We start from the raw sequence: 11,051 nt of genomic DNA on the forward strand, positions 1-11,051 counted from the left end.
GTACTGATGTTCTTTTTTTTAGCGATAAGATACAATATAACAAGATATAACACAATACCGATAAAATTTCATAAAAGATAACACGCCTCTCTAGTGTATTGTTTGTATTTTAATGCGTATTACGTTGTAGAAAATAAAAGAGGCATGATAACCGCATTAATGACATAATGTATGAGATTCCGCAGAAGATAGAAGTATTTTCGACAAAAAATAGGGAAGATATGCAAATATTTCTTATGACATACGCCGCACTATATACAATAGCTTCAATACGCGGTAACTTCAATATATAATTAACATATGGTACGGCGTCTTTAGCCGCGGATTTTTTATGATTCCTTATTGGCTTCACCTGTTAATGAATGGCTATCTTTATTTTACCGTGTATTTCAGTATTTCCGTCGTTCAAATATTACGTTATATCTTTGCCACAAATTTTATCACTAAAAGTGATGATATATTTTATATCACGTTTGCTGTTGCATAATGCTTCGCGCAATTTGTACTTTTAGTTTGGGGAAAAGAAGTTACAGAGTCGCAAAATCCGGCGAGTACGGGTAACAAAATATAATAGACTTTTTTCTTTGGTTATCAAATCTTTCAACTTTGATGTGGCTTAACGTAAACATAAAAAAAACATGGGGATCTGCCGAAATGGTGTTACTTAGATAAGCTTTATCTGAAGGGTCAAAGGCCGTAGACCGGAAATCAAATCCCTTACACTCTGTGACAGGCAAAGGCTTTATCTCTTTCTATTCGCTGTTCAACACGTACCGTTTGAATTACAGGAACTGGTAGAACAGCACGACTTTTCACGCATTCTGTGAAACTCGGCCACCGCAGTATTTCTCGTTTCCGTCATCGTCTACGAATCACGTTCATATTCCGCTTTTTCTATCAGATAATGTTCATCTTATTTGACGCAATCTTCCAACCCACGTTACTGCAAAAAATATAGGAACTATTTACTATTCGTAAAGATTATTATGTATAAGTTTGTATAACCAGTGTAATATTAAACTGACGTGAGTAGAGCAAAGAGTAATCTATTAATATAAAATTGCATTAATAAGAAACTCGATGCGAAGTCCAGCACGCAAATAAAGGATAATTGTTCGCGCGTCAACGAACGATAATTTATATATGGAATTGTGCGGTTTTAGTTTGTTTTAATATCACTTTTAAATTATAAAGACAACTTCAACTTTTTTCCCGAATTACAGATAAAACTTTGAAATGGATGAATTGTTTTTTTAATTTTTATAGAAACTTACGGTTATCGTAATCGATGACTTAACTCGTTTAAAAAAAATGCTTTTTTAATTAAAAATTATTAACTTTACGAAGATACAAAGTATTAAGAAAAATAATTAAACTTTTTTTTTACGAAAATGCTATAGCGATCAATTTACTTATTTATTTACATTTTTGTACTATTTTCCAATTTAAAGACTTACAAGCTTTGTTTCTAATTACGCCTTTGACTATTTTAGATTTCGTATAACTTGTTAGAATTATGAAAAGATAACGACAATATTGACAAAAATTTGAGGGACTAGTAAATCAGCTGAGATATTGCGAGCGCAAAATGCGAAACGATAAAGTTATTTGAGGGCGAGAAAGAAAGTAAAAAATGTCAGAAAGTTTAATAAGATGAAAAATATGTAGTAAAATGTAATTAAATTGTTTGGTTTTTTGCGGCAATCAATTTGTAATAAATAATCTTGGACATTAACATTTTTCTTATCAAACAGGCGTCAGAGGGGATCAACCGTTTATCGCAACTTTCTCTCTTTCACGTGTTTCTTATCATTCATCTTCATATAATTAAATAAATCAAATTAAGATTCCTTTGAGGTAAAGTCCATTTAACTGAATGGTATGATTTTGTCATCTTGTTCGCTCAAAATTCAGAAACTTCTCACTTTCAATAAATTTACTATTCGATAATATCGCGCAGCATTGCATTTTTATAAAAAGGAAAGAAATTAACGTCAAATTGGTTGTACAAAAATGGCTTGAAAAAATAAAATATTCTATATATAAAAATTAGAAATATGTAATTTAAAAGTAAAATAAAAAATTTTAATTAATACTTAAAATTATAATATTTTAATTGAGTATGTACAGTAAAAATAATGTATTAATATAAGCAGCATTAGCAACAGTTTAATTAAAAATTATATTGTTATCGATTACAGTATAAAACAAATAACATTTTATCAGAGCAAGAACATAATGCATTTGTTCTGCACATTTACTATTAAGTTAACAAGAACAATTTTAATTAAATTTAGAATTTAGATTACTATTAATTAATGTTCTTAGTATATTTTTCCATAAAATATATATTTTTTACTTAAAAAACTTTTGTTTTCACTTAAAAAACTTTTTGTTGATCAATTCTTTTAGGATAAATTTTACAATTCTAAATTTTTTAATTTAAGTTAATTTTATTAAATTTACTTTACCAAGTATCACAAAAAACACTAGTTAAAATTATTATAAAAATTTTGGAATTTCGAAAATTATATTAGCATACAGAAAATAATAAGCCATACAGATAATAATAAGCCCAAGAGATTTAATCTTATCGATACGACGGCTGAAAATTAAAGTACATTTAAAGTACATGTGTACTGTGTCGCACACCCATTCAGGGATCTGTTAGCCAAAGTGCACATGTCCTCATCGGTTAGATCAGTGCGCACTGTACTCATAGCGGAATGATAAACGTCGGCCTTTTAGATTTAGTCCGCGTGCATGAACCCGGTGTACACAGTCGCGCCCGGGCTCGAGTAGCTAGTGTCTCGTGCCTACCAAGCATTGTCGGATTGTAGTATATTGTGGGAAATATAAAAGAAAATTAATCATTGCTAATAAAAAATTAATGATAACGCGTCGTGCACAACGGGTGAATTGTTGTATTATGATAGAAAATCTTCGATTGCGTGAGAATTCGAGAGACTCCGAGGTTTATCCTTATAAGTGGAAGCCATTGACTTCCTAAAAGAATCACACACACATCACACAACACACACACACACACACACACACACACACACACATACACACACAAATTACTTAGAGTGTAAAATAAAGTTGTAATATCTTTGAAGAAGAGTTTCTATAAGAACCAACGGATCATTCTCCAATCATGAATTCTGCCACAAAAACCGTAAATATTAATAGCAATGTTATGAGCGACCATGAAAAAGGTAAGTTGGTGATTCAGTCAATTGTAAAAAAAATGATGTAATTTCTGGAATAATTAAATTTGATTATACATAAAATAATTATATATAAAATAATTAAATGCTGCGAAAAACTTCAAATTTTGTGATAAACATATTTTTTTAATTGTTTAATATCTCTGACAAATTTTTCTATTAATCTTCTAATTTTTTAAATCTTTAAAATAAACAAATTTAAATTAAACAATTTTTTAAATTTTATTAATGCATATTTATTAATTAATAAATTAATTATATTTTCAATTTAAAATTTATCGAGAACATTGATTTATTTTAGTTGCTTTTCAAATAATTAGGAAATCAAGTATTATTTTGTAATTAATTTCTGAAATTCGAATTTTAATAAAATTAATATTATTCGCAAAAATAAATCTATTTATGAATACATATTAAATCATCAAATATTCGACGAGCTACGATTGTGTATATTTACTATGCCGTCTGTATCTATCGATTTGAGACCTCTCTACAATTACGATAACACTTCCAAAGTTGATAATTTATGTTGACAGAAATATGTATTGCGTTTTGTTAAAATTTAAATGCGAATATTCACTTTGCTTGAAAATACTTATTGAGTTAAATATTTTCCTATTTATAACTAACACTAACAAAATTATTTTTAAATCAAACAAGTTAAATAAAATAAGTAATAAATTAAATAAAATTACAAAATAATTGTAACAATAATAAATAAATATTTATATACATATAAATATGTATATATATATTTCAGTACTATTATAACTTAACATTAATTATAGTAATTATAGTAATAATATAATTATTGTATTATAATAATTATAACAACTAGTAATTTTTTATTACTATCATATTTTACAAGGTAAAGTGATTTATATTGCAACTAAAAAGTAAATAAACAAACAAAACGTAAAGTAAAACAAGTAAACGGAATAATAACAATTAACTTGAAAGAAATATTAAATCATCAAAATTGTTTAAACAGAATTATTATCATAATTGAAATCATTAATAAATCTTTAATTAAGAGATCAAGACATTTTGTTTTGTAATGCAAGAAGCATATTATTTGATCAAAATTATTTCAAAACGTGCACGAGAACATTAAGAGTTCTCTTGGTAAATACAAACCTACTCTCGCATCAATTCCATATTTGTTATCTGCTTTCCTTATCTCTCGCTCTTTCTATATATATATATTTATATATATATATACCTATATCAATTTTATGAACATATATATATATATATATATATATAATTATATATTAATTGTATTTTTCTTTGCACACAGCAGTCAATGGAAATGCTACGTTCCCGAATGTTTTACGTGAAACCACCGCCGATGTAATGCGAAAAAGAATACAGGTATACAAAACTATACCCAATTTTTAAATCCATGATTGGATTTCATGTAACGCGAATTAAATTAATTTTGTTAAGTTTATCGACCTAACACACCGTTTCGAATAAAAGAGCGCGCTGTTCGAGAGAATAAAAAATTCAAAAGCTATCGATAAGATACGATTTTTAAGAGAGATATCATACCTTTCTGGAGTATTGCTTATTTGTCTTAATGCGTTTTATTTTTGCAGGAAATAAAAGAAGACGTTTTGGATCACGTAAACAATCGTATTGATGATATGATGTCCGAGGTTCTGCAGAAGATGGAGATATCTTCGGCAAAAAATCAGGAATTCTTGCACAGCACGGACAAATATCGCGACAAAAGGTGAAGAATTATGCTCAAGTTACGTTCAAATCAGAGATATAGAAAGCTTCGAGCAGAAAATGTATAGGATACCTGCAGAAATATACACAAAAAAAACATATCAAATATTAGCTTCCAATTAAAACTAATATGGGCTGCTTTCCTTTTAGGGAACACAATCGACACAAGTATCGTTCTATCTTTGTTACTCATTGACCATAAAAAAAGATAGAACGATACTTGCGTCAATTGTGTTCTCTAAAAGGAAAGCAGCCATTCTACTTAACAATCATAATTTTATATATAAACAAGGAATTATTTTGTACCCAAAAAATTATATCTAATGAAGTATACACTTGAAGAATGTAATATATGTTTTCTAAAGTACCTATTAAAATAGCGAATGAGATATTAATTGGAATTCTTTCACATCATATTTTCCACATTGTACTGTGTAAAGTTTCAAACATAAGATCACGTGTATATCGAAAAAAAACTAGTTCACCTCACCTTGTTTGGCATTGATCAAATCAATCAATTGCAATTGAACATGAAAGAATTTAAAAAATACTGCACATTTCTTGCGGTTGTACACAATATTTCACAAGCATCAGTGTTTGACGATATCTAACATATAAAATTCTCTAAATTATCTAGATAAAAATAGCTTTATCTTATCTTCATCTAAATTATTAGAATATATATTAGTTTTATCTTTATCTTAGACTAAATTATAATTTACAATATGTTGATCATGTTATTTATTTTATTAATTATTTGCGTCTTTAATATTTTTGCAGAGTATCCAGCAAAAAAGATGCGTTACCGGATAAAGTGTTCCTCGAAAGAAATTCCATCCTCACCGAGCTCTTCGAAAACCCGCACATTCGCACAGTTTATAATCTGTTTATGGTGACTCTTATACTCCTGTTTTTCAACACCGTCGTATCCGATATCTTGGAATGGGGAATGTAAGTTTGCAATGTGGAAAACGTAAACGTTTGTCCGCTTATAAAAAAATAAAAATGTTTTGTTTGAAGTATATATAAATATATATTTTTTAATATTTTTATGCCAGTTAAATAAATACTTTTAGTCAAAATTACAAGATTTAATTCTTTAAATTTATAATATATTTTTTATCTCAAATTTCTCTAAAAGATGCTTTGCGATGTCATGTACAATTGATTTTTACATTAGATTACCTCAACAGTTTAAAAAAATTGTGCATTTCTTATCTGAAGTATGATGAGTTATCGAAGTTGAAATAAATGGCCATTATTGCGTCTGAAAATTTACTTATGACAAAGGGCGATAATGAAAATATCTACTTACTTATTTCAAGCGGAGTGTATCTCCATGAAAACCTCTTAATATATTTAAATTATATTATGAATTATAATTTTTTAATATAAATTAGATTATATACACATATTAAAAAATTAATTATCAGAAATTTACAATCAGTTAGATTTAAAATATGTTGTTTGCATAAACACATTTGTTTCCTGTCAACGTTGGTTTTTACCCTTCAATTTTCTTTTTTTATGGTTTTTATAGAATCCATGCTGGTACCAATACGATACGAATTGGTTTCGCAAAGTTCTCAACATGCATCTATATTTGGTCGTTTATGCAGGCTTCGACATTGGCTGTCTATGTGGCTTTCATCCTTTGGGCCTCCCAGCGACTTCGATTCTTGCCAAAATGTAATAATCTTCTCAGTTAAAATTTACATATGCTTAATTTAAATTTGAGAAAGTATAAATTAATAATAAATAAAGACAAATTTGAAATTTCTAGAATTAAAGTAATATAAAAAATATATATAAACTAAAATTCAAAACTTATTGTTATATATAAAAAATAACTGTAAAATAATAATTATTTGATATAAAATATAGTATAAATATATAGTACGTGCAAAAATAATTGATGAAATTATTGTACAAAATTATTGGAGATAATTGATAAAAAGTTTTCATTAGTTAATATCAATTTACTAAGTTCAAAAGATCTAATTAAATTATGATGTTCCTTTTTGCAGCTTCCATCCGGAAATTTTGGGACTATGGCTGGTTATCAGCATTAATATTGTATCAAATTATTTTCCTCGTTTTTCCTATCAGAATGATACTCAATGAGAATCTCTCTATAGGTTGCAGTTTTATCATAATTATGGAACAAGTATGTATTTTCTTTTATTTCAATTATAATGTCAGAAGAGAAAAGTTTAAATTTCTTTACAAAGTGTTCGTCAAAATAGATCAATTTTTTGCATCATCACGCGTAAACATATCAAAGATTTTCCTTTCAATTCACGAATTAATAGAACCATAAATTATAAGGTCGATTTTTGCTAAGAAATGTGAAATGCATGCAGATTAAATCTTTTATAGTAGAAAATATTACTGCTTTTCGTATTGAACAAGTTTTTATATATAATATTATATACAACATCATAATATATAATCTGCATATATAATATGTATATGTATAGAACAATTTAATATCTCTCGCATGAAATATTATTCCAATATTGACTATATCTATATAGCACAGAACATTCGAGTTACATGACAGCAACATTGCAACATTTCAATAATGTAGTAGAAATGTTGCAAAATTGCTGTAACGGTGCTTGAAATGTTCTATGCTACAGCCGGGGCAAGAACTATTTCCTAATCGAAACGATATTTGCACCTTTAGATACGCATGATAATGAAGGCTCACGCTTTCGTTAGGACCGTGGCGCCCAGGTTTTTATCGTATAAACCCCACAGCGAAACACCACCACCTAGCGGCCCCAAGTTCTCACAGTATTTGTACTTTCTCTTCGCACCGACTCTGGTGTACCGCGACGAATATCCCAGGTAAAGATATTTTGACATTTCTTCGATGATTTGTTCGGGAAGCTAACAATCTCTAAAAATTACGATATATAACATAATTATTAAATTTGCTGTTTGACGGTATGGCTTAAGAAACCTTGAAGAAAACTTCGAAGATTGTTCATGAAATGCATTTCTTAATCTATGATAATATCATTCGATGATACAATCTATTTCATCTCAATTTTAAAAAATTACATAACAGTATTGTTAGCGATATTAAATTGATCATATTGGGAGAACTTTGGAGAATGTATTTGAGCACGGCTAATTGTTTTAGGACACGAAGAATCAGGTGGGCGGTGGTAATTTGGAATTTTGTTGAAGTCGGCCTAGCGATTTTCTATCTCGCCTTCATCTTGGAACGTCTCGTGGCACCGGTTTATCGCGTGTACGGCACGCGATATCTGGAACGGAAATGGTTCGTCAAAAATACCATCGAGGCTAGCATTCCCGGGATTCTCTACTTCATCACCGGGCAATATCTCCTGCTGCACGCGTGGTTGAACGCTTGGGCCGAAATGCTGCGATTCGCCGACCGAATGTTTTATAAGGTTGAATATACTCCTCTTTAATGCTTACCCCGATAGAAAGATTTTGCAAACATTGCACAATAATGGTATTAAAGATTGTGCTAAGATGACTCGCCATAACGCTATTGTTATGCCAACATATCATTTCAAAATTTAATTTATTAATGTTTTATAAAAGGTTAATGTTTCTACATCTATTTTCTCAACTACGCCCTCATAATGACGGATTATAAATCTTTTGCAATATTTTGTCATACAATTTTATAAATCTTTTCCTATCGGGGTAATTTGCCTCGTAAAGATTACACGAAGCGTATGCCAAATATCTCTTAAAACTTGTCTAAGTGACAGCTTTTTTGAGAGAATGAAATTATCAGCACTTTCGTAAAATGCAACTTTATAAAGCTATGTTGTTTGAAACACAGGATTGGTGGAACAGCACGACTTATCACGGATATTACCGCACGTGGAACGTGGTGGTGCACGACTGGTTGTACACGTATATCTACAAGGATATGTACGAGTTCGTTGTGTCGCGCAACCGAACGGCGTCAGCCACCATTGTATTTCTCGTTTCCGCTATCTTTCACGAGTACATACTTGCGTTCGGATTCGGCTTCTTCTATCCGGTAATGTTCGCCTTATTCGCCGGTATAGGCTTCGGCATGTTCTTCGTCCGCAAGTACGTCACCAGCAATATCTTCATGTGGCTGACCTGGTGTCTCGGCAACGGCGTCTTGTTCAGTCTCTACTCGATGGAGGTGTACGCAAGATGGAACAACTGTCCACCTCATCCCAATTACTACCTAGATCTGTTCATACCGCGAAGCTGGAGCTGCCAAGAGCAATTTGGCGCGTAGATCATCCGCGTTGAAGTTTCTCTCATGGGATTGCTGAATCACGAAAATAACTTTTTCTCCGAGTTCTCGATGAAAGTTTGGAAATGGCGGAATAAAATATTTTTTGCGTCCTTGCTGGGGGATCTACCGTCGTAATGACCGATGACTTTTCTGACTTGCTTTTTTTTCGTGTTTCACAGTGAAAATTGTTAACTGTACAACCGAAGAGACGTAAAGTATGATCGAACATAGCTCAATCTATTTTTTTTCGAAGATGCTAAACTGCATGGTCGTGTCGTTTATTTATTAATTTATAGATTTTTCCTGTCTCTCCAGTCTAAGTTTCCTTTTTAGTTTCATTTCTAGTTACTCTCTCGATTATATATTGTAGATTTCATTAAATTATATTACGATAAGATTCGTGATATTCTCAGGGCAACTAGAAAGGAAAAATAGTTTGCAAGAAAAAAATATTAATTTCTTGTAATAAATCGCATGGTATAAAATAAAAATGATGAATAAAAAACTGTCGAGAGCGAAATAACGCATTGTGCGCAAATTATGTAACTGTGTATAAACTTCGTTGAAAAAAAGCTTGATTAACGCACGAAACACACAGTATATCAAGAGAATCCGGAAATTCTCTTAATGTTAACGGCGACGATCGATACGTTGAATTTCTAATTAATTGTAATTAAACCAATTGTATATAAGTTGTATATAAAGAGGAATGGAGTCATTAAAGATACAATACACAATGAGTTTATATAAAAAGGGATGACTTTTTTTTATAATTGAAGCTTTACACACGCCTCCCAATTTCCGCACGGCAACGAGAAGAAGATAATATCTTCCACCCTATACAAATTAACTTATGTCATACATTCGATACACATGTACAGTTCTCTTTATAATTTATAATTATTTCCTTTTTCACATTACAATATATATATATATATATTTACATTTAAAAAAAAACTCGTGCCTCCTTCTTTTTTCTCTATTTCCTTCCCTGTCTCACACTTAATACAATAAACGAAATTCAACGATGAGAAAAAAATAGGAGACGCGCGCACACGTCCACGCGTACATATAATACACAATTCATTGATTTCCCTAACTTTACACGGCTTTTGATTCCCGTTTTCAATCCCGATCCCGCGACTCACTCCTCCCTTCTTTGTCCGCAAAAATAATCTATACAACGAGAATCACCTTGTCGAGCATTTTAGCCCTTTCTCTCACCGGTTCTTCCTTCATTTCCGTCATTCTCTCTTTCTCTCAGATTTCTAAGATCGAAAAATAGAAGGGCGACCGTATCTTATTTACGGGGGATTGTACACATCTTATTATTTATAAACATTTGTACCTAAGATCTGCGCTCGTTCACTCAGGCAGTCGCGTAGTACGCATTGCAATGTAATACTATCTTTGAAAGTTACAGGTCAGATCTCCTTTGTTCTCGCCCTGCTCAAGAAAAACGATACAACTATATAAAACATTATTCAAAATCAATGATAACTTATATAGCCGTATCCAGTTCTATCGAGAGCTTTTCGAGCAACGATAGAATTTCTATCATGATCAATCATGTTTGACCAGTTTTGTAATTCTATCATAATTATCTGATTGTTTATCACGATTATATCGTACACAACCTATCAGGTTGCATTCGGGATTTATAATAAAGGAAATTTCGTACTCGTAATTAAGGTTAATATGAAAAACATAACTTACTGATTATCATATTGTATATGAAAATCTACTTTGAAAGTTACATCATAGTTTATGAGAACTATGTCATACAAATCCTATTAAGTTCTATCCGTCTCTTACGATAA

General features: G+C 30.5%; 1 protein-coding gene across 1 annotated transcript; it reads left to right on the top strand.

The window, feature by feature from the left end:
• Positions 1-2,564: 2,564 nt before the first annotated feature.
• LOC105833666 (sterol O-acyltransferase 1) lies at positions 2,565-9,984 on the top strand. The gene is made up of 9 exons (XM_012675569.3): positions 2,565-3,218; positions 4,531-4,604; positions 4,832-4,968; positions 5,748-5,918; positions 6,508-6,656; positions 6,995-7,134; positions 7,657-7,820; positions 8,119-8,392; positions 8,797-9,984. Exons 1-9 carry the CDS (start codon positions 3,158-3,160, stop codon positions 9,229-9,231), a joined length of 1,605 nt encoding a protein of 534 aa, XP_012531023.1. The 5' UTR covers positions 2,565-3,157; the 3' UTR covers positions 9,232-9,984.
• The last annotated feature ends 1,067 nt before the right edge of the window (positions 9,985-11,051 follow it).

The sequence above is a fragment of the Monomorium pharaonis genome, chromosome 5 (assembly GCF_013373865.1).
Source record: "Monomorium pharaonis isolate MP-MQ-018 chromosome 5, ASM1337386v2, whole genome shotgun sequence".
Lineage (NCBI taxonomy): Eukaryota > Metazoa > Arthropoda > Insecta > Hymenoptera > Formicidae > Monomorium > Monomorium pharaonis.

Coding starts and splice junctions, on each gene's coding strand:
- LOC105833666 (XM_012675569.3), top strand. CDS start 3,158: ATGAATTCTGCCACAAAAACCGTAAATATTAATAGCAATGTTATGAGC. Junction 4,605..4,831: donor TAATGCGAAAAAGAATACAG/GTATACAAAACT, acceptor TTATTTTTGCAG/GAAATAAAAGAAGACGTTTT. Junction 8,393..8,796: donor CCGACCGAATGTTTTATAAG/GTTGAATATACT, acceptor TTTGAAACACAG/GATTGGTGGAACAGCACGAC.